The 23,126-nt window shown below is 50.6% G+C and overlaps 7 protein-coding genes across 7 annotated transcripts; 2 read left to right on the top strand and 5 right to left on the bottom strand.

Moving 5' to 3' along the window:
• Window positions 1–1,902: 1,902 nt before the first annotated feature.
• On the top strand, window positions 1,903–2,775 carry CTHT_0055280 (nicotinamidase-like protein; the record flags this gene model as incomplete). Its single annotated transcript, XM_006695797.1, has 2 exons — window positions 1,903–1,977; window positions 2,128–2,775. 2 exons carry the CDS (start codon window positions 1,903–1,905, stop codon window positions 2,773–2,775), a joined length of 723 nt encoding a protein of 240 aa, XP_006695860.1.
• Window positions 2,776–2,997: 222 nt separating this feature from the next.
• On the bottom strand, window positions 2,998–4,963 carry CTHT_0055270 (putative heat shock protein; the record flags this gene model as incomplete). The annotated part of the gene is made up of 4 exons (XM_006695796.1): window positions 2,998–3,150; window positions 3,212–4,431; window positions 4,507–4,814; window positions 4,893–4,963. 4 exons carry the CDS (start codon window positions 4,961–4,963, stop codon window positions 2,998–3,000), a joined length of 1,752 nt encoding a protein of 583 aa, XP_006695859.1.
• Window positions 4,964–6,816: 1,853 nt separating this feature from the next.
• Window positions 6,817–7,649, bottom strand: CTHT_0055260 (uncharacterized protein; the record flags this gene model as incomplete). The annotated part of the gene is made up of 3 exons (XM_006695795.1): window positions 6,817–7,022; window positions 7,132–7,310; window positions 7,375–7,649. The coding sequence occupies 3 exons, from the start codon at window positions 7,647–7,649 to the stop codon at window positions 6,817–6,819; spliced, it is 660 nt and encodes a 219-aa protein (XP_006695858.1).
• A 1,653-nt stretch (window positions 7,650–9,302) lies between these two features.
• CTHT_0055250 (uncharacterized protein) lies at window positions 9,303–11,191 on the bottom strand (the record flags this gene model as incomplete). Its single annotated transcript, XM_006695794.1, has 7 exons — window positions 9,303–9,574; window positions 9,636–9,723; window positions 9,796–10,047; window positions 10,110–10,362; window positions 10,423–10,815; window positions 10,877–10,945; window positions 11,019–11,191. 7 exons carry the CDS (start codon window positions 11,189–11,191, stop codon window positions 9,303–9,305), a joined length of 1,500 nt encoding a protein of 499 aa, XP_006695857.1.
• Window positions 11,192–13,354: 2,163 nt separating this feature from the next.
• Window positions 13,355–14,748, bottom strand: CTHT_0055240 (uncharacterized protein; the record flags this gene model as incomplete). The annotated part of the gene is made up of 4 exons (XM_006695793.1): window positions 13,355–13,897; window positions 13,959–14,336; window positions 14,397–14,470; window positions 14,532–14,748. 4 exons carry the CDS (start codon window positions 14,746–14,748, stop codon window positions 13,355–13,357), a joined length of 1,212 nt encoding a protein of 403 aa, XP_006695856.1.
• Window positions 14,749–19,747: 4,999 nt separating this feature from the next.
• CTHT_0055230 (uncharacterized protein) lies at window positions 19,748–20,491 on the top strand (the record flags this gene model as incomplete). The annotated part of the gene is made up of 4 exons (XM_006695792.1): window positions 19,748–19,796; window positions 19,902–19,991; window positions 20,052–20,232; window positions 20,323–20,491. 4 exons carry the CDS (start codon window positions 19,748–19,750, stop codon window positions 20,489–20,491), a joined length of 489 nt encoding a protein of 162 aa, XP_006695855.1.
• A 1,651-nt stretch (window positions 20,492–22,142) lies between these two features.
• On the bottom strand, window positions 22,143–23,005 carry CTHT_0055220 (uncharacterized protein; the record flags this gene model as incomplete). The annotated part of the gene is made up of 4 exons (XM_006695791.1): window positions 22,143–22,421; window positions 22,478–22,648; window positions 22,710–22,884; window positions 22,953–23,005. 4 exons carry the CDS (start codon window positions 23,003–23,005, stop codon window positions 22,143–22,145), a joined length of 678 nt encoding a protein of 225 aa, XP_006695854.1.
• Window positions 23,006–23,126: the final 121 nt, after the last annotated feature.

Below are 23,126 nucleotides of genomic sequence, written 5' to 3'. Positions count from 1 at the left end.
GCACCTAGACGCCGGTTTTGCAGTTGCGCGAGCTTCTCGCTGTGTAGTGGTGATGCGAATGAGTTGTCGTGCTGCCGTGGCCACGCAGGCTCGCAGATTCGGGTGGGTAAGTAGCGTGGTGGGCAGTCGGTGAAGTTGAGAAGGTTAGGGGTCGATTCGGCAAGCTCCAACCAAAGCCCAAAATCTAGGCAGACCCACGACCGCACGTGTCTGGCGTGTTCCCATGCACAGAATCGCGCCCGGCCGGTAAAGAGAAAAAAAAAGTTGGGATGGACAAGAATTGACAAAGAGTCCAGCTGCCCAGGCTCTAGCCGCCACCAGTCTCTCGAAAAGCCGGCAACAATGTTGAATTGGGCAAAGAGAGACGGGAGATGTCAGACCTTGGTGATGAGTGACTGGCGAGTCTCGAGAGCGGCCGTGCCTTGGGATCGCTTGCCTGAGGCGGAACGGAGCGGTGGTCGGTGATAAAAAGAATTTCAATTGCACTTCTGGCACGGACCACCTGCATGGTTTCTCCAGAGGTTCCGGAACCCAGGTCGCCAAGCCACTCGGCCATTGGTCTGAACCCCCAACCGTTTCCGGTTATGGACTAGGGTAGTGGAGTGTGAACGTCTTGGCATCCGATCCACGTCGCTGGCTGGCCGTGGCTGATGTCAACCTTGAATGGCCTTGCCCCTTTTCTGCAAGCCGGACGCGTTTTCTGGACACCGCCTTTCATGACAGGATGACAACACGTATTCTATCTTTGTCAAGCTTCCAATTGTTGGGAAACATTCCCTAATATTGTTCTCCAAGCACTGTGTGAAGTTCTTACAAAGTCGCCGCCTGTATCCATATGCCTGAAGCCCTATAGATGCATTCGTAGTGTTGGGCATCATTTCTTTCATGAGTCTCTCCACCAAATGTTTCTGCCTTGGTCCCATCTTTTTTGGGTTAGACCCGATAACGGGAACTTGCATGAGCGGCAAAGGACCTGCTCGCCGGCTATGCCAACACACTGAACACCAGGATCCATCCACTTGCCCGCGAGTTCGCTGAGCGCTTCGATACGTGTACAGTCTGCATTGTACTGTGTGGTTGGTGCAGCTGCTGGTCAGATTCTTGCATCTGCTTGCCACATCACATCACAGATGGATTTCCTGAAGATTATAGGTAAGGTAGCAGGACCTGTTGGGCAAATAGTCCAGCCGCTAACAAATATCGGTATCATTTGCTCTACCTTCGATCGGACTAGGCCGGGACATATGCCTAGTCCCGAAGAGCTGATAGAAACTCTTCTGTTTTTTCCGTGTACCTACATAGTCACCAACCGTAGCTCAGGGAATGCGTGATGATCAGTAACAACTGTTGAGCCGAGGACAACAGCATCGACCCCCTTGCCCACAAGTACGTCCGAGCTTGACTCTGAGCTGAGGATGACTATGTGCATTCTCACCTCTTCATAGATCCACAGCATCCTTTAATGGCTCACCACACGCGGAGAGGCTGAAGAGGATATGGAGGGGTTACATCCATGAAGCCATCGACTAATGAGATCGGCAACAGATTTATTTTCTGTGGGCACGCCTGCTATTGCCAAGCTGAACCCCTGTGAGAGAACGATCTTATCTTATCATAAGATCGGATCAGATCGAATCATGGGCCGTGATGCTTGCCCCTCTTTTGCTGCCCCTCCAAAATTCAATCCCTCCCTCTCCCCTCTCTCATAGCTGCCCAACTTTCATGGGTTCTTTGGCCGCACTAACTCTGATCTTTTGCTATCAATTCCAGCTGATCAAAAAGTATCTGCATCTTGCATCGCCAGTTCACACCTCTTAGACTAAATACTGCCATCGTCTCTAGATCACACACACGAATCGCATCTTTGCTGTGACGCTCTGTGTCAGTTGACTGCTTTACAAAATGGCTGCCCAAAGCTCCTACAATTTCAGGCCTGCCCTAATTGTGGTTGACATGCAGGAGGACTTTTGCCCGCCGGTAAGCATACGATAGTCAAGTAACGAGTCTCTCGTGATCACTTCTTGTGCGAGTCCCACTGTGATTCTCGAGCCATATCAAAAAAATAACGAGAGATTGTGTTCGACGGAAACACGGGCTAACCACTCCCTTGTTCCTTGTGCTCTACAGAATGGTTCTCTTGCTGTTGCTGAGGGCCGGACTATCACCCCAGTGATCAACGAACTCCTCTCTCTTCCCTCCTTCGTAGCGAAGGTCACTACCCAGGACTGGCACCCCCAGAACCATGTCTCTTTTGCTTCTAATCACCCGCCCCCGAACAACCGCCCCTTTATCGACACCGTGACCATCTACCATCCAGACGACCCTTCTCTTGGCCACTATGAGACACGTCTTTGGCCAGACCATTGCGTGCAGAATACTCCGGGGGCTGAGCTGATTCCGGAGCTGGACGCAAGCAAGGCCACCCACAACATCAAGAAGGGAACTGACCCGCGTGTTGAGATGTATAGCGCTTTCGTCGACCCATTGGGAGTGTGTGACAGCGGTCTTAACAGCTTACTTCAAGATGAGAAGGTATCACATGTATATGTGGTAGGTCTGGCAGGAGATTACTGCGTGAAGTCAACTGCAATGGATGCCGTAAAACTGTTAGGTTTGGAAGGGAAAGTGTTTGTGATTGAGGATGGGACAAAGCCTGTGGATGGCGGGGAGCCGTGGGAAGAAAGCAAGAAGGATATGGAAAGCAAGGGCGTCAAAGTAATTGGTATCAGCGCCAAGGAGGTTAGATGGCTCTATGGTGAGGGCTTGGAAGCTTAGGGCAGACGCAACACGGGTGCAAACGCGATGCGCACTAAACAGCAAGCCCTTTATTTAAGGGCGCCATGGAAATTCAAACCAACCACACACCGAATCCAAAAGCCTCTAGAGTACATGTCCTCGTTCCTCATGGATGACATTACTACCAAAGCAAACACTGGAACATAATAACTACTAAGCACCCTGTAAAACCGGTCCCCGAAACACTAAACCCGCCTCTTTCTACCGGCCAACCCTAATGACGCCGGCAGCGATAAGCTTCTGAATCTTTGTCCGCACCATCGGGTTCTTCATGTGCTCCGCTAGAGCGGCCGGATCAGCCTGCGCCTGCTGCAATATCGACTGCATAACAGGATCGGCCATGATGCTCATAATCTGGGGAGCATGTTAGCATCGTCACGACGATCCGTATATATACCGAAAATTGGAAACTCACATCAGGATCGCGCATCAAACGCTCACGAGTCTGCTCCTCTGTCTCGTTCTCACGTGCCGCATACATAGCACTAAAAGCCTTCTGCTGCTGCGCCTCAATCTCTTTGGTATTGGCCCCGTTGTAGTGTTCGGCATCAACCTTCAAAGCGTCAGCGCAAGCATCAACGCACTTGCTGTATTCGCGCATGCCGAAATAGGCTTGGGCCTTCCGGATGTAGGCACGGATGAACTTGGGGTCCTTCTTGATGGCCATGTCGCAGTCCTCGAGCGCACTTGGAAACTCGAGCAGCTTGATAAAGGCAGCAGCGCGATTGCTGTAGCCACGCGGGTCATCGGGCGCCCGCTTGATCATCTCTGAGTACGCAGCCACCGCGCCTGGCCAGTCGGATTCCTTGAACTTCTTATTACCCTCTTCACGCGCCTCCTCAGCCTTAACCGGGTCGATGTACGCCTTGCGTGCAGCTTCAATCTTGTTCTTCTCTGCCGTACGAAGCTTATTGACAACTTCGGGTGTCCGGTGCTCGCGCAGTGACTGGTTGTAGAATTCGATAGCCTTGGTCAAGTCACCCATTTTCTCGTAAGCCGTGCCAATGCGCGCGTACGACTTGGCGATCAGCTTAAAATCGGCAAACATTTGGCGGCCCTCCTCGACTGCCTTGGTACAAGTATCGATACAGGCCTGATAGTCACCCTTCTCGAAGTAGGCCGCACCCAGGTTATTCAAGTATGTGATGTCCTTGTACAGATCCCAGGCAGCTTCGTAGTGCTTGATGGCCTCATCAAAGTTCCGCTTCTTGTAATTTTCGTTGCCGAGCTGCTTCTCCTTATCAGCTTCTGCCTTCTTCTGCCTCTTTTCGCGCTCCTCATCATCCAACTCCTCCTCGGGCTCCGGCTCCGGCTCCTTCTTAGAAGGTTCCGGCTCCTTCTTTGGTGCATCTGGCATTGGCACGTCCTCTTGAGCCTTCGTTGTTGATGGGCCCCCGGCCTCATCTGGGCTGCGCATTTCCATATCGACACCCATAAGCACACCAAGGACCTGAATTAGCCTCGGGTCGCTGAACAGCTCTTGCATGTTGTTCGGGTTTTGCCTGATTGACTGCAGCTTGGCCATAAAGCTGGGATCAGCAAGGAGGGCGCTCGTCTTTGGATTGCTCGCCAATTTCTGAATGAGGTTCGGGTCGCTAAAAAGCTTGCCGATGCTCGCATTAGGATCGAAGCCACCTAGACAATATCCGTTAGCATCGCGACTCCGTGTATTGAAAGCTGTCAAAGCAACTGTGTGAGGATTCGGCTTACCAGCACCGCCGGCTTCTTTCTCCATGGCCCGCTTGACTGCCTCAAGATCGTTTTTCATACCAGCATTGTTGGGGTCGAGCTTTAGGCCTTGTTCATAGGCATCATGAGCCCCAAGCAGGTCGCCTTTCCCAAACAAAGCCGCTCCCTTGCGTCCCCAGCCCTTTGGCCAATCGGGCTTCAATTCCGTGGTCTTAATCGCATCGGAAAGGGCCTTTTCCCAGTCCTTTTTGGATGCATACGCGGCGGAACGGTTGCTGTAGAGGATGTGATTGTTGGGGTCCAATGCAATCGCCTGGGTAAACTTGTCGCTGTGAATGTTGTCAGCCCCGTCCAACAAGTAATCTATCACAACTTCGCAATACCCCGCTAGGACGGTACTGACTTACATTGCCTCATCAAAGTTCTTAGCCGCAATGGCCTTGTTACCCAGAGCTTTAAGCTCTTCGGCAGTCGACATGGTGAGGGGTAGGTAGTTGAGTGATCTTCGAGGTTCGTGGTGGAGAGATCCAGCAATGTTGCGTCAGGTGGGTAATGTTGTTCGATCTGCTCTGGGCTTGAATCCGGAACTGTAGAAACAGACAGCCAGGCTGGTGATGCTGAGGAATTTCAGCTCGAACACTTCGGGCGCCGCAAGGCTCGTGGAAAGCTCTGGATCTTCGATGCCTTTCGATGGTAATCCGAGATGTTGATTGGCTGTCATCTAGAAAGAGCTCCCCACTTCCATCAACGACCGGGCGGGGTACCGGGCCTGTGCCTGATGGTGGGGTTGCCCCTCAGCCCCTCTTGACCCCGCAACACCAAATCCAGTGGCCATGAATGTCAAGATTAAAGCCAGGGGTTATGTCTCGACATTTCCTACACTGCATACCTCCTGGTACTTTCTTTTTACTTGAAGGCGCAACCCTTTCGTGATCCAACAATTATTTCCCACACGACCTGTCGCTTGCGCAAATACTGCGCACCACAGGAGGTTTATACACTGCTACATTTGGGAGATTTTTTTTGGAAGTTCATCCCACCTAATGAATGTCCTTGAGTTGTCCGTCAGCACCATACTTCAGTTACCACTTGGTCGGCACACCTCGACACTGTCAACGCCACCTTATCTCTCATCTTACTCTCAGTGTCTGGCTATTTAGTATCAGACTTGAATCCGCGACAGGGCTTTGTTTGAGGCTTGTGGCCATTGCACCGGAAATGCCGGCACTTGGTACTTAGAGCAATGACCAGCAGAAGAGTCTCACCACTTTATTACCTATTGACTTAGTAATGTATGTGTTCTTGAAGATGTTTGATGTCGCCAACTAATTTCTCAACCCTTCCAAGAAGGGTTCTAATAGCAAAAAGACTGATGGCTGTGCGATTTCGACTGTTAGTACGGAAGCATGAGACACGTGTACCTTAGCATATAAGTCCTACCTAACAGCTCCTTTGAGGTGCCTGCGGAAGGTTATTTGTCACTTACATGACAAGTCTGCCGAGTGGTAGGTTGGCAATCAAGCACTCAAACCAAGTTGGCCAATAGCACACTGCACTTGGACAAGTTGAGCTCGTCGTTGCTGGACCATCTGACAACTGAAGACCTTACATCGTGCCGCAGTTTCCCCCTCAAGATAAGGTAATCGAGTTGAGATGCCCTGTAACCCAAGAGGAGTTGCATACTGAGTCATTCCTAAGGCGTATCTTGTAGTGCTCGTCACACCACATTTAAGAGTCGATCGGAATTTGTCATTAAGTGGTCAAAGCCAAATCAACCTTCTTTTGCCAGCAACGTGAAATCGAAGGCAGCATGCTGGGAACGTCAGATGCACAGAATTGGGAGGGTCTGAAGCCAACGGGTCGTACTTTGATGGATGAGCTTCTACTGGATTCGACCAAGTCAAACAATACCTATTCAAACTTAGAGCCTGCTTATGTGACTGACGCTGTATAGTGCCCGCAACCAACGGTTTATTGGTTGCGACGGTAAGAAAAAGAGCCGATTGAAGAACCGCAACACAATCAACCAAGTCCAATACCGAGTGCTAATGCCATTGTTGATAGGAGCATGTTTGGGTTCAAAGTCTTCTGGTATAAGGCCCTGTTTGCACTAATATTATTGGCTCAACTGGTACTGAGAGAGTTGAAACGCGCCAATCAATTCAGTCATGACGTCGTATTATTAGATTATCCCAAAAGGTACAATAGGGGGTTATCCCTCGAAGTAAGAAATTGCAAAAGCATTGAACCTAATTTCAACGGCTTGCTCCGTCGCCTCGACACAGCTTAACTTCCCGCAGGATGGAATTTGGCATTGGTCAATCAGGTGATTCAGCACACACAGCCATCAGCTTCGGAGAGGTCGGCGTAAACGGTCTGGTAGATCGTCCTCGTAATGCCGTAGTTTTGAGACTCATTGGGGCCCACAGGGGGGTTGGTCACAGCCGGCTGGGCAGGGCCATCAACACTACCTTTAACAGTAGGCTTAGCCTCAGAGGAGGCGGGCTGCTGCGAAGCCATTGCGGTTGAGGTCTGCTCTGTTGCGTCAGGGTCAGGGACAATGGTATGGTGGTGATGGGATGATAAAGAGCAACACGAAACTCAGAAATAGGAAGAATATTACAAATGAAGGACTTCGAGACTTACCAGCATTGGGACAAGAGGTAACAGTGCTAGTGGCGGTCACAGTGGTCGTAACGGTGACAGGCTTGCAAGTGTTGCCCTCAGTTGGCTCATCAGCCTCGCCGGAGCAGGTACCATCCTTGACAAAGAAGCGAGGGGTCTGAGCATGAATGACATAGACGTTCGTGCCGTTGATGGCGTTGCTATTGCTTGTGTTAGACCCAAGTTCCATCATCATCGCCATCTCATGCGTGCAGGCATGCTCACAATTGGAAGCCCCAAGAGGTGTTCACATCGCAAGGAACCTTGACTTTCCATTCTCCAGCATCCGTCGGGACATCGGAGGCCACTTGGGTATAGAAGGGAGGCCAGTCGACAAAGTTGACAAGGTAGATACTGAACTTCGTGGGGTCAGTGTCGACAAAGGACCACTTGACGTTGACAGTGTCGCCCTTCAAGATGGTAGAGTTGGCCACGGGAGCTTCAAACTGGATAGCAGAAACAAGCGGGGCCGCGAGGGCGAGGAAAGACAGAGCACGCATTTTGATCTCCTGACGTTGATATCACTAGTGATGTTTGATGTTAAAGAACAGCGTGGTGTCAGCTGTGTAAGAGGTGCAAATCGGCGGCGAATTGGTAAGGAATGACTGCTGCCGGACTGTGCTTGAGTAAAAGAGCGACTAAGGGGGGAAGGGAGCGAAAAGAGCGAAAGATCAGAGCCGACCCAGCAATTCAAATATGAAAATGCCAACGCGGTGGTGAGCAGGAGAGACAACGTCCCATCGCATTCCAACCTGGCCAGGGGATCCGTGCCCGTTTTGTAGGGTGGATCCCCTTTACCCGCGGGACAGGATGGCCCGCTGGGCTGTGCGAGATTAGAAACCAGGCTCTCCCAAATTGCAAGGTTTGATTGTTGGCATGTGTGCCTGCCAAGACCAGGAAGATTAACCCCTGCATTCTGGTTGGATGGTAGCATGACCATAGTCCGTTGACCTTTATACGGAGCGATATTGGGCCCGCTTTTACAACCGGCAATGGCCCTATAAGGAGTTAGAGTGTCTTCCTGAAGGAACCAATCCTGGCTGCTTGGTGACTGGTGGCTCCGTTCGCTTTTCGATAGGCAACGATGATCCAATCCAACACGATGCATGTAGTCCACATCCTCAGGGTGCGATCTGGCTATAACGCAAACTTGTCAGCCAGTGAAGAGCCGCCGTCTTTGATCCTGAAACCGAGACCTGGTTGCATTTTGCGGGGAGTTGCTTTGACAGAGTACCCTGACTCGTGCAGTGTTAATCCCCTTTTTTGAAACAAAGCCTTATTTCTAACGACATCGATGGCTGTCATGAGTTTAGGGTGCAGTTGTTAAGAGATCCATACAAAGTTTAAACGACGATGAGAGTATCGAAGTCAGAATCTGCAGATTTTTTTGCGAAAGCCACGCTATCACCAAACCAGCTCTACCCCGCGTTCCCAAAACTTCTTTCAATGAGCTTTGAGTAGATATGGATACCAAGCTCTGCAAACGAGCCAGGTGTATCCCATAAGCTAGGCCATCCTAATCATGAAGTGCAGTTAAAGAGGGCCAAATATGTGGAACAGCAATTGCACAAACACACACCTGCAAGGAATACTCTTTAAATTTTCCAGTCTTTCGTTTGGGGCAAATTACCTATGATATCTTTGTGCCGCGTGAACGGCTGAGCGGAGATTTGCTGTGCTCCAAGCAGACTGCTGCATGATCATGATTACACAACGCTAACGCATCCAACTGTGTGTGTGCTAGCTAAGCCAGCTGAAGTTTCAGCACTATATTGTTTTTCTTAAGTCGTCTTATGGAGCAGTTGACTACCTGATGTCTAAGTATGCGCGCAGCTGTGGTGAAAAGTCCGTCTGTTGCTCTGTAGCATATCGGAGGGAGAAAACGGGTTGACTTCAAGTGTCAGAAATGGACTTGTGTGGTTGTAGTGCACTGAAATTGTCCCCCATGGATAAAGTAAACCAGCCACCCTTCGTTTTATGATACACTCGCACTCTTGGCCAAAGGAAACAGCTCCAAAATGCGGAGACATATACATGCTCTAGTCAATTGTCGACACCAACCAGAAATCGCAACTTTTGGCCAAACCCTGCAGATATTTAATCCATGATAAAGTTTTCAACCCTATTAACCCAAACCATAACCTTCAAACTCATTAGTAATGGTATCTGTCCTTGCCCTGCCTCTTCTGAAACTTGTTCAAGAGCCAGTACTGTAGGTTGGCAACAATGACAGAGCACAGAGACAACGAAACCAGGACCATAATGACGGTCCAGCCAGTCCGGTACACGGGAGCGTCCTCAGCTTGGAAGATCTGGCTACCAATGATGCCTGCAAGGTTGGCGCCCGTCACGAAAATGGCCATGGTGATAGATCGCTCGCCAGCGGACCGGGCGTTAAGCGCCATCCACGAACCGTTTGTAGCGTCTAAGCCAAAAGTCAGCTCTTGAAGTTGCTCAGAGACACACAAGGGAAGCGATTAACGTACGCCATGGAGCTTGGAACATAAGAGAAACGGTAAGGATACCGAAACGCAGGTCGCGGTTCGTTGACTCAATAAGAATGCGATTGCCGAGCTATCAAAACCGGAGGCATCAGTTTGAGGGCTTGCCCGAGATATGGCAAGGAACAGGAAGGGAAATTCTTACCGTAAAGCCCCAGTAAATGACAACAGCCAGAAAAATGAGCAAGCCTCTGCGCTGGAACTTATCGGCAAGCAAACCCCAAACAATATTCAGCACAAACAAGCCCCAAGCGCTAACGGAAGCCATAGCGTTGGCCTTGAGCCTGTTGTAGCCAAATGACGCAATAAGCGTGGGAGCATACGCGCCCATAGTGTGAGCAGGAGCCATGCCAAGGACGGTTGCGAGGAAATGTGGGAGCAGGCGCCAGTTAGTGAACTACAAAGGGTCATTGTGTGAGTCTTGACTCTCCTGAGGTTCTGACTTCTGGGACAACGTACTGTCGCCTTCACCTCGGCGAGGCTGACATTCTTGTGCGGCTGAAACTTGGACGGGTCGTCACGCAGGACACGCTGCGTAAGGATCTGAGACTCGCGCTCGCTGAAGAAACGGACGCCTGCGAGAGAAACTGGCCTCGCAGTAGAGCGTGGGAACAGGAAGAGGAAGATAAAGCCACACAGAATGGTAAAGAGACCCTCAAGCATGAAGAGCCATTGCCAGCCACTGAGGCCGCAGATTCCTCTCATGTGAAGGCTGTCCAAATGTTAGCTATGATCATATTCACATAGTCTGGGTTATATGGGGGCAACGTACATGCCATAGGCAAGAAGGCCAGAGCAGGCAGAAGCAAACATGTTGCCGATGAAGTAGAAGGCGAACCGCTTGCTAGTTTCCTCCCGCTTATACCAGCGGGTGATGGTAAAAAGGCCAGCTGGGATGAAGCCCGATTCGCACAAACCGAGCAGCAGACGGGTGGTCAAGTACGGGCCCAGTCCCTTGCCCTTGATGAAGGCCTGGAATGTTGCAACGGAGCCCCAAGCGAGAATCTGGAATCCAATCCATAACGAGGGGCCGAGCCGATAGAGGATGATGTTGCTGGGAACCTCAAGAAGAACGATACCAGCAGACAGTAGCTGCTGGCCAATGTTGAACTGGTACTGGGTGATGCCAACTTCCTGCAGGAAGAAATCAGTCATGGCATTGCCGCTGCACATAAGGTTAGAACCTATTGTAAATCAAAATTGGGTGTAACATTAAGAGAACCAACATGTTGCCACGGTCAAGCTGAAGTGCGAAGAAGCAAATGATCAGAATGGGCAAAACCATTGTGTCGATCCTAGAAATCAATCCGTTAGTACTGGTAAATCGTTTGATTTTTTCCCCCACATTCACAGTTCGAAATCACATACTTCCTAACCAACCTCTTCTCTTCCTCCTCAGTCCACGTAATTTCATTGCCTTCATCGTCTGTGTGGCTTATTTGACTCTCGGAGCTGGCGATTTGCTTCTCGTCCAGCACAGCTGCACACTTTTCATCCGTCACAGTCGCGGAGACCGCGACGTGCCGTCCAGCGTCTGCCATAATACTGAAGAGCCGTGAAGAGCTGATCTGGACAGTTGACAATTATGAAAGAGAATTTGGATACTGATTCTTGTCCAGCCTGAGGGTTGACAAGACCGGGCAACTGGCTCTGGATACTGGATTCAAACAAACAAATAGGACAACAAAGGTTGATTTATATAGACATCTGGATTGCTAGTAGACGAGGTTACTCCATTTCCATCACCGCCTATACTTCCATTGCTCCTGTATGCTAGGGAGCACGTTTGAACTTTTTTTTCAACCCTGTCTCCGGACATGTGAGGCTAGGTGTTGACGCCTCTCACCCCAAACTGACAAAACCGTGCATCTGTCCAATGATCACAAGACGATGAAGACGCCAAGGCAGCCTCCGGTATCCATCTCACGAGCGATATGGCTCCAGCAGGATGGTTGATGGGATCAGGACTGGGGGGTTGAGTTCGTTAGTGTGTTGATGTCATCAGCGTGGGCCGGCACGCCATCGCAATCGCGGGGGAGGCTGCAAAGCTTAAAGACCCAGAGCCCAACCACAAGGTGTGGCATGCGGCTGATGCAAACACCCAGAGCGATTGCGACATGTGTTTCCTGCTTCTATGGCTTATCGCTACCGCATCGCTGGGCTTCAAAAACTGCGATTGTTGACGCACCGCACGTCTTGGTTGGTCCGGGCTGCAGTCTCGCCACACAATGCTGCTTGCGATCTTGAGAATCGGTTGATTGCCCTCTTGATTTCGATGTGCAGCTCGGTATCGCTTTCAAAATTTTTGTGTTCTGCAATGAGGCCGTTATCTCGTCCCAGGGTAGTGGATCGCATTTCCACAACCTACGGGGTGCAGTGGGAGTGGTGATGGAACATCCACAACATCTGAATTATGGATCCTGGTGGTCTGGGCCCAAACAGAATGAGTGCCGTGCTCCATTGACCTCCATCTCTTGCGGATTGCTCCATACAACGCCCAGCAAATGAGAATAAACTTGCCAAGAGAGAGAATGGTTGGAAAGCTGTCAATTCGTACCTGATTTGCAACAGAGGCGGGCCAGCAGCAAAAAGGTGGAACAATTGAAGTTACCTTGACCTCTTTCTTGCAGTTTTGAAGCTGCCCAGAATTTGGAGTTTTGCTGTGTGACACGGAATAGCAGAACTGCAGGGACGGAAGCCTATCAAACAGTCAGCGCAACCACACAAACATTATCTAGATCCCGTGACTCCGTGAGGACTTATTAAGCAGTTGATATGGCAATTGGCAACTGCCGCCGCGCTGCAGTTCGCCCTGTACCACATCATGACGTGCTGTTGGGTCCCGAGGGAAAGGATCGCATACGGGAGGATTACCAGCAGTGCCGCAGCCTGATCTGTCTCATCCTGTTCTTTTACCCGTGCTGTGTGGGCACGGCACACTTTAATTCGAAATTGCGCATGCATATCATTGCTCTTTGGAAGATCGGGTGAAACACGTTTGGAGGCTCAAGCCACATGGCATTGTTACACAAAGTTCGCAACGTCAAAATTAAGAGCTCGATTCAAGTCGATGGTGTGGAACGTTTCCAATCCAGCAGTGTGCCGTGATCATCTTTGTAACACCGGATCTACGCAATGCTAGGTGTGCATGTTTCAACCTTCTGGATTTTAATGTTTGATTGTCAGTCACACCTTCGCATGCGAGTCCTCAGGGAAGGGGTCGCATACCACACACTACTACTTCGACATGCCAAATACACTGAAGCACCAGAAACTGAGAAGTGAGGGCTGAAGCGTCTGCTGTGTTGTTTCAACACAATCGCTGTAAGAATTAGGGGCAAATGCCGAAAGTTTATCTTTCCGATGAGGAAAAGGGGCCGGGAGCTGAAAGGGTTTCGGTAGGTCAGACATTTGGGAGTTCAAGCGGTAAACTCTTCCCAGCATACAAGCTCTATCATAAACGCCACTCTTAGCCAAACAAGACAAGGGGGATGATATCAAATCACTTTGGTCAAACGTCTATTATTTTTCCCTCCAAAAAATCATCTCAGCAGGCATCCAGGTACACACAAAGAATTTGATATCCCAAATACCTTGTTCCCAGATTCTAGTTAATTCCATCCGTTGTAGCCCATATGGTATAGAAAACAGAGGAAGATATACACAGAAAGAGAGTAATCAAAAAAAAATCAAGGCATAGCCGTTTAAGACTCCCGAGTGGTCGTGATGAAATCCCTCTTGACCTCAATACCCCTAGGGTAACCATCCTGAGACCACGCCCCGTGCGTGGGTGTGCCAACCTTTATCTCGGTCTTAACAGTAGTGTTCAGTCCTAGCCGCAGCTTGTCGAGAGACCTCGAGGAGTCCTTGTTGAAATTGCTGCTACCATCTTGGCGATTGACAGCAATACGGATCTCTTTGTCGGAGCCATTGTCACTCTGCATCTCCAAATCTTCAGGATACATGATGCCGCGGCTGCTGCCGTTCTCGTCTGTGCTCTTGAGCCGACTGGCATTCGAGAAGTCACGGCCAGTCGACCGACGGTAGTACTTTTGCTGGCTGCTCTGGCTATGGATTGACATGCCAGGAATCACCTTAGCTAGCAAGGGGCGAAGAGTCGGCAAGCAAGCACAGGTGATACCGGAGCAGAGCTCGCCAATGGACCAGCAAGATGACGGGACGTTGTCCCAGGTCACATCAGTACTGAGCTTCAGATATTGGATGCGAATGACGGAAATGGCGCAAGTCTGAGTAGAACTGGTTAGCAAACACTTCACTAACTTTGTGTCCAGGCCGGTTGGTACGTACGAAGAAACCGAGAGAGAAGACACCAATCAAACCAAGTTTCTGCCCTTTGCGCAGGTTGAGGCGGGTGAGCGATGGCAGTGGCAAAAGGAAGACGATGATATCGGTAACGATGTTGCCAGCCGCGTTGATATACCAGAAAGGCAGGTTAGGGATGCAGGTCCCCGGGAGATCCGAATTCCAGAACTTTTCGATGGGCGAGCAGGTGAAGATGACGACAAGAAGCTGAGAGACTGACCACAGACCCACGATGACAAAAGCAACGATAACAGCCTTCCGCATGCGACCCGTCCCGCCCAAGATTCGATAATACTGAAGCAGGAAGGTGAGTTTAGTGGCCGTCAATGAGCCGTTATACAGCACAATCGAAATATAAAAATGCTTTGCCGCGAGTTAGTCCCCGTCAAGCACCCGAACAGCATCAACACAGCCCTGGCTTACCCTAAAGTACTTCCACAACGGGATTCCCTCCTGAATCACGTAAGCCAAGTGCTTTCCGTGCCCAAACATCACATCTGAGGGAATTGTTAGCAACCGGAGTTCCATTTCAGACTGATCAGGTGGTCCTGAGCATACTTGTTGCCACGAACAGGCCGCTAGCCAAAGCAAGAAGATAGGCCACAACGGCAGCCCAATCATCAGCACCGAACTGCCGGATCATGACAGCTCGTGTGTATACTCGCAAAGCGACTGCAGTGAAGGCGACGCTGAGGCATGCCGACACGGCGGCTATGGCCACGCCGCTCCGAGAATCGTAGATATCATAGTCATACTCGGGAGTTGTTGTCGACATTGTCACGCCAAATGCTGTCCCCAGTATGCTTTTACTTAGAGACGTCTAGAACGGGTGAGCAGTTCGCGTCCGGGAAGTTAATCGGGGGTCCAGGCGAGGCGACTGACGACAGATGTAAGGCAGAGCTAGTGTGCTATGTTAGACAGGAACCAGCTCCGGGAGCTAAGTGAGTTAAGTGAGTATAAGCTTTGATCAGTGGACCACGGGCCTCTCTTTAGGCCAGGTCAACTCGGTAAGGCCTGCATGCAGGTAGGACCGGTCACCCCCGGCCAAAACGGAAGCTGGGATATGGTGGGGAGGGGTGTCTGGATAGAAGCTAAGGGGAGTACGGCGTAAGGTCAGAAGGGGTGCTGGAAGAGTTTTACACTGCGTTTTCTGGCTCGGCCAATGTGTCGTCCTTCATGGAATGAAGCCGAAGGTCCTTCAGCAAGTACGTACATAAAAATCTTGCTCACATGTACAAGACTTCTTTTTTCCCCATGTGTCAACAGTTTACAGGAGTAGTTGTACTGCTGCTCCTTCCTCGGATATCTACCGGCCAATTTTGATCCATTTAATCCATCAATCTGCGCGCTTGGATGTTAGGGTATCTTCAGATCCCGCACTGTTGGGTTTTGCCCTTAGTCTCAGACTCTGGAGAGATGGATAACTGTTGGTGGCCGACCATGACTGCAGCTGTCCTTGTAAGAGGTAGCTGTTGTGGCGCCGTGATGGGACAGTGTGTGGAAAACGAGAAGCTAGTGCGGCAGATTGCCGTACGCTAACTCTTCCCGCCCGGGGTCTTAGCTCCGCCGCCGAGGTATGCTCCGTATCGAAGGGTGCTGCAGAGGTATGCATTTGAGCTTTTTTACCCGGATATCGGAAACCCCGTCCTGACACTTGCTAGGTCGTGTTAATTTGCTTGCCTCGATTCCCGGAGCACCCTCGCGCGCACCCCCCCCTCCATGCTCCCAGGATGAGACCTACGCGAAGCAGTCAATTAACCCGTCCCATGTTCCATGGAAGGCTAAGGACCAGTTCAGAGACAAATATGGGTCAAAACATCTGACCAAGGGCAGAGAAACGTCAGCATGGTTCCTTTGAATCGCCACCACTCCAAGCCAGCCATTGTTCTCCATCAAAACAACAGCAGCTAACGGCCACTCGTTGATCACTGAAGTCTGGAAAGTCGTGCCCAATGCCCCTAACCAACCCTGGCTCGGTCCGAGAGCCTGACCCTTGACCTTAACGACGGACAGACAGGGCCCGGAGAAAATCGAGGGCCCAACACAAGTGGAAGGAGGTCCCCAACGTGGATGCCAAGCCCGGCCCCTTGGTGTGAGCAAAGAAAAGAGGCAGTTTTTGCAACCTCAGTTCCATAGGTTGCACGAAAACAATGCGGCCCTTGCAGAGTACAGGCTTTGCGTTCCGCGTCCAAGTTCTTGGCTGCAGCTCGCACAACGACGCACGTCCAGCACTCCAGCTTTCTGCAGGTCTTGGAAGCGGACCAATTTGTGCAAGGGTGGATTGGGAGGGGTTCTATGGCCCTTCGACAACCCCGGTCCCCGATTTGTGTCGCAGACGTCAATGCGCCGCCAACCGTTGCACATGGGAACAGAGATGGCGCTTGGAGAAATCGGGCAAGGTCTCTTGGATCGAGGAATCGGCGTGCGGGGACCGCTGGAACCTAGCTCGCCGTCGCAGCCGGCCTAACCGAGTTTGGGATAGCCCTGCCTAGCCCGCAGGTCCTCGTCTGTGCACACGGCCAGAGGACCCACAAATTTTGGGAGGTTGGCCTAGCCTTCCATAAGATCGAGGCCATTTGATAAGGACTGTGTAGTGCGAAAAAGCCAGAGACAGTCATCGAGCTGGAATGGCAGGAATACAGAAACTGCTACCTGACCCTACTTTCAACGGCTCGGAGATGTACCGCCAGAGTCAGTGCGTTCCAATTGCCGTTGCCCTGAGTCCCTCATGCGATGTATTCTGCAGGAGAGCAACGCTAGCTTCCTCTTATCCACAGCAGGATGGATGCGCAACGCGAAGCGAGGTTAAGCACAGCGCCAGCGGAAAGACTCTCCGGCCTTCGAAAATGCAAACTTCCTCGTCGTTTGTAGCGTAAGGGCAAATTATGTCTCCGCGGTCTGAGGTCTCACCTTGATGACTTGGAAAGCGATATCGTCCTGGCCGCGCAAAACCCTGCTAACCGCACAGTTTACGCTAGTGCACGTAAACTAGCTCCTCCGCTGTAGCATTGCGTAGTCCGCTAGCGGCTGGTCGGCCAGACAGAGCCCTCAGACTTTGGCGGAGACTTCACGGGCGCCAGTCGACGTTGGTGGCCGATGCTAACTGGCCGAATCAGAACACGTCGCGGGGCTTTACGGGATGAGGAAGTTCGGGCCATGCCAGACAAGGCATGGCGGGATAGAGAAGAACAAAACCACAGATCCACAGCATCGCCAAGAGCTCTTGAACAGACCCATCAACGCCATCCCCTTGCTAGCCAAGCTGTCACCATGATGGAAGTAGAATCTGGAGAACACCTTGGCGACGATCAAAGGAAAACGGTCGTCGACAACGGTCGTCGACAGCGGTCTCCCTCCGATCACATCTACACTAGCGTACGCTAGTGTAGGGCACCTAGCGTCCAAGTCCCAACAGTCATCGCAAACTGCAGAAGAACAAGGTTTTTCCGAGTTATTTGCAGGAAGTATAGCAGGCCCATAAGTTGTCTGCTTACACGGCCCTTCGAGCTCGGTCAACGAGCAAAGGAGGTGTGCTGGGCAAGATTGTCATTGCCAAATTCAAAAGGTTGCATCGTTAACCCTCACCACCGCATTCGGGTAGTTTGGAGTAAGAATCCCGTCCAGCCGATGTGTGCCCAAGCCTGTGTTCCTAGTTTTCCAAGATCTCTCGATGCCGAGTAGTATCGCGATTCGACGTAATCCGTAGGTAAGTAAGTGCAATACCAGCGCAACATGCACGATGCAGGATGTGTACAGTTTGTTGTAGTGTATCAGCTGCCCAGTCGGCAGTCTGTGCTTTCCGGGCTAGAATGCCGATCTTCCATCGTGACCCTGTGAGACCGGTGAGATACCCGCAACGCCATTAGCATCGATCTACCTATGTAAGTGTACTCTCGTCAGCAAGGCGCGTGGGCACGGACGTTTACCTTTGCTGAAACTTGTCTGAAACTTCCACATCTTCTTCATCCTCCACATGCCAAGGATGCTGGGATGCAGGCACGTCAGCCGTTGGGGCCGGTTGTTGAACATCTGTGCGCAGGGCCTGCCGTGGTAATGTCACCCAGCATCTCAACGAGGGGCCTGGAACTGCCTTTACCTGCAGCCTGGTGTTGATTTTGTTTGCTGGAGGATTGGTGATGGAGCGCTTTTCTACCACAGGCTTGCTTCTAGGTCGACTGGGGTAAAGAACTTTATCTATCCCTTTTCTGCTCCCAATACGGATTGTCTGATCACACGTCACGAACATCACACTGCGCTTTTGCTGTTTCTCCAATAGTGCTTCCCGTTCTTCGGCCAATAGATAGATATATCGAGGGCGGTGACAACGAACTCGAGCTGCGAAGAGATTCTTTGGGCCAAAGATCTCGGACCGACTACGAACAACCCAGGCAGCTGGGTGATCACTACAGTCCAGTTTCATTAAAATTCTTTTTGGTTTCCAGCGGGTAAGACGAAGCCCTCAGCGGGGATGTTCCTCATGCTTTGCGAGTCTGCTGTGGTCATACATTAGTCATTCTTCAATCGCTCAAGCCAATTTAGTCGTCGCCTCAAAATAGTGAGAGTTTTTGACCAAAGAGACAGGGAGGGACTTGACTCAAATCATACCCCGGACGGGCCGGACCGTGGGACCCGTGCGTATGTCGATGTCTGTGAGCGGTGGAAAACCAGGATCAAGCTTTTGCCTACGGAAGAACTCGTACGCAGGTGGCGTCTAACTCAGCTTCATGAAGTTTCGAAGGCCTGTGTCAGATATCTCGATAACGTCAGCCCTTTCTCCATAATCAAAGATGGCAGACGGAGTGACATCAATGTTGCGGTCTGCTCCTTCAGTTGGGCGAGTTCTTCTCTTGAAATCAAACTTCGCATCCCTAATGATACCTGGATCTGAGCTTACAAGCCACTTTGTAAGCTAGATTGCAGTTTTTGATCCATCGTGCGAACCACTGTTTACGATTTCGCACATACCAACGACGAATATCAGCATAGTTTTGCACCTGTCTTCATTAATACATCTTCCCCTGGGCTTAGAAAGTTATACCCTCTGTCGTCATTGTCAGATCCAGAGTTGGTCGTGGTGTGTCCTAGTTCAGTCAACCTGCATCCTTTGAGCTTCGGAGAACTGTCAGCTGTACCGGCAGGAACTTCTCAAAACGACCGTCACTTTAGGGGGGTTGTGGTGCAGTACCCCATGCCTTACCATCTGGCAAACGTTGATTAAGCTTTGCTCTGTTTGATAGCTCTACCCCTGGCCATCATAACCAATGAACGTCTTTGCCCCTCGGGAGTCCGATCGGACTTTGAATGCCGGCAAGAGTAAATACTAATGAATTGACATCCGCATCTATAAACGAAATAATAGAAATTGCTTACAGCCGGCCTCTGAGCGTGCCCTTCATCTCTCTCAAGTTATCATGTTCCCCTGCTTGGCATCAGCATCCCATAACTTATCCATACAGCCGGAAGAGACCCGCTATCGCTATGCCGAAGTCCGGCCCATTACCTGCCGGGTCGGACCCCCAACTCGATATTGGCTGCGGCTGATGAAGTAAACTTATTGGCTTGGTTCACTTTGAACAAAGATATCAAGAGATCAGAGCCATGATCTCTTTGTCTGATTAAAATTTTTTGATGCGCCGTCAACCCCTCTTATTTTATTGTTGTGTTCCCAAGTCTACGAGTCTATGCTATAAGAAGTGTGGTCTTGGATGCCAGCATTCATTATCTTGCCAAAAAATATTGTCCAAGGGTTTAGTCTTTTCAACAGAGTTTTCAGCATGCAGATCTTCTCGCTCAACTTTCTTGGCATCTTCGTCCTTGTGGCTTGTCAGTCAACCAACCATACAACAGGCAAGTTGGGAGATGCTCGGCCGGTGCGAAACAACCCAGTAATCGGAGAAACTTGGGTTGCTACGTTTGACTCTCTTGCAGTAAAGGGTACAGTGACGGCGGTTGCGCACACAGTCGGGATCAACTACACGATCGATGTGACTGGTCTAGATCCAGATCAAGCACCTTATAGTACGTGTTGGACATAAAACTCACAAATTGTGGAGTGCTGACTGAGATCACTTTTGGTAGAGTATCACATTCACTTGCGTCCTGTGCCTGAAAACGGAGACTGCCTGGAAACGGGGGGACACCTTGACTCCTACGTCCGTGGGGATACACCGCCATGTGACAGCTCAATGCCACAAACTTGTGAGGTGGGAGACTTGTCTGGAAAGTATGGTACGGTGTCAGGACCAGATGTCAAAAAAGAGTATGTGATACTCTTTCCGCTCTTGGAAAAGGGGAGGGGGGAAAACAGTACTTTTACGTAACCACTGCTCAATTCTGACCATGGGTACAGGTTCAATGATCCGTACACGGCGATGAATATCATCCAACTGGGGTATATTGGAAACAGATCAATCGTTTTCCACGACGCAAGCGGCGCCCGCATCGCCTGTGCTACGCTGGTAAAAGTTGAGGAGGATGAAGTCGAGGAAGAAAACGAAGCAGAGGAGGAATCAGAATAAGGTCCCCGCAGGGCGCCTAACGTTCAAGGCCTGTCAAGGCATTCTTACATAGTTCGAGAGTTCCAACACATCTAGGTGATACACAATCCCATGATCTGTTTGAGTCTCGTATTCAAGGCCCCGTCCAATGACGCACTTGGTGCTCAGAGCAGGATTGAATATCCATTGACAGGGCCAATGGCATCGGCAGATATGAGTTACCTGGATCGACACTGCCGTTGGTCGCTGACACAATCACACAGCAGAGCCAATGACCAACTTTTGCACCCATACGTCATACACATGCAACCTTCTTAACCACAATTGTCGTTTTCCGAAAGACGAGGCCAAGCTTGTGACAGGATAACGTGCTGTATCTTCGGCTTTGCTATATCTGTTTTGTGTATTTAGCATTGTAAGACGATGAGACCTGGCTCTAATGGTATTATATGCTCTCATACCACACTTCTACGTGTCGGTCTTGTGGCTCTCCAGAATATTTTGAGACATGGCATGAAACAGTCCGTATGGCAGAGCATGACTTCCTAACCATGTATATATGATAGGTGCAGATGGCCCGAGAGATGTAGGGAAAGAGCAGGCCATGGGAAAATAACGCTTTGTAACTCATCCCTCTCAGGGCGCAAGTGATTCACCGCTCTGGTGTCATCCTTCAGCCCATTATTACCACCATCTCCTCATCAACAGAGACTAAGCCATTGTTCAATCATCATGACCACTATCGAGTAAGCCAAGAAGGACTACGCTAAACAAGCCGAATATGTGACGGCTTTGCCCAAACGGCGATTAGCCTTCTGCAAAACTACTAACCAAGTGCTCCCTGGTCGATCTTACTGGCCAAACAATCCTTGACCTCGGTCGAGAAAGCAGTCTCATCGCCCGGATGCCATCGTCCTTGGGGCATCTTCCGTCGATACCATGGATCTCTCGCCCAAGTAGCTCCAGATCGCCAGAGAGCACGGAAAATCGCTCAGCCGCGACGTGGTGCGTTTTTCCCGCGGTATGTCTCTCAGTCCTTGGAGCACCTTGCCACTGCGAGAGGAAAGTTACTAGTGGATATGGCCAGCTTTGTCTTCAACTACGCTGGCCAATTAGACAACCTGGAGGCGATGGTGGGAAACATGGGCAGGTATTCGAAGCCGGGGGGGGACTTGGTCGGTATCTAGTCGAGGCCGTTGAGTAGGGCTTACAAAGAAGAAGAGCATGGGAGTCCTTGTGAGGTGGACCAAGCCAATCGAAGGGGGTCATGGATACGGGATGACGATTAACTCTGAGCCACCAATTGAGTTAGGGGGTGTGCTTTTGAATATCTTGGACGAGGAGTAGGTTGGATTATTCGCCAAGGCAGAGCTTGTTGACTACAAAGTCTTGGGCTATGAAGATGCTGAGGCAATCAAGGACCTCTCTTGGTTTTGGACAGCCTCTTTGTGTGATCCTAGAATAGTCATATTCAAAGCTGCGAAGCACTAAGCTGGACCTTAGTTGGGTCTGTCAAGAGAGAAGCTGGCTGGTCATCCGAGCAATGTTACGGGATGAAGTCGAATGGATGTTCAGTGGATCAAAGGTGAGAAAAAAAGGACTTCAAACTGTCAGTAGACAATGAATCAAAATGTGATTAAAGACCTTCCATATCTAGGTATCAAAAAAAATTTCATAGCCGGAAGCGTTTGCTAGCTTCTGTAAAGGTCATACCCTTCTGAATCTCTACAGCCATCTTAGAATCGGCCTCTACCTGTTTCGCCATGAGCGGTAAGGCCTTTTCAGCTAACTCCTTTGGAAGCACGACAACACCGTTGACGTCACCAATAAGGTAGTCTCCAGGGTTGATTGTGATGGGCCCTTTATCGGCCTCAACCTCTACCGGGATGTTGACACCAACCACTTTGAGCACAGGGCCAGGGGGTGCAGTGCCAACGCCACGGGCAAAAACCTATTCAAGCAGTTAGTATCGCTATCATCTAATGGGTAAAGAGGATGATTGCACACCGGATAGTTCAATTCCCTCTGCTCCTGCAGGTCGCGGAAGCGGCCGTTGATTACAGATCCAACAGCACCTAATGCTTTGGCCCGGGTCGACATCAACCCCCCGTACAGAGCATTTGACGTCTGTTGGATAGTAGTCACGAAGACAACAGCACCGGCCGGGACAGAGTCGATCTGTACGATGTCAGTCCGTGGTTGCTGAAAGGTTCTCAGCACAAGAAGGGCGCAATCTCACATAATGACTCGGATGCTTCGGCCTGGGATCATCCAGAGGAGCATACTGAACCGTATAGGCCGGGCCTATGATTTTTGTGTTGCCATCCTGGCGTTGGGGGGACCACATGGTGAGACCTGGCAGGAAGCCGCCGTGCGGTACTTTAAGCTTGCATAGGGCGTCGGACACATCGCAGCTGAGCAGTCCAAGAGTAAGACACGCTGAGTATCGCTCACTGATTCTTAGCATCTTTTCTGTACCTACGTTGTGTACTCCTGCAATGCTTTGATGATAGGGTCTTCCTGCTGGTCTGTCATGGTTGATAGCCGTGTCTTCTGGAACCGAGGTCGAGAAAAAAGAGAAGCTGGGGAACGTGGAGTAACCGGAGTGGCATAGAAGCCGTTTCGCGCGCGATATACTGACTGCAAATGACAACAA

The sequence above is a fragment of the Thermochaetoides thermophila genome, assembly GCF_000221225.1.
Source record: "Thermochaetoides thermophila DSM 1495 unplaced genomic scaffold scf7180000011820, whole genome shotgun sequence".
Classification (NCBI taxonomy): Eukaryota; Fungi; Ascomycota; class Sordariomycetes; order Sordariales; family Chaetomiaceae; genus Thermochaetoides; species Thermochaetoides thermophila.
The sequence above is the reverse complement of the archived record's forward strand: the minus strand, read 5'-3'. Positions and strand labels throughout refer to the sequence as shown.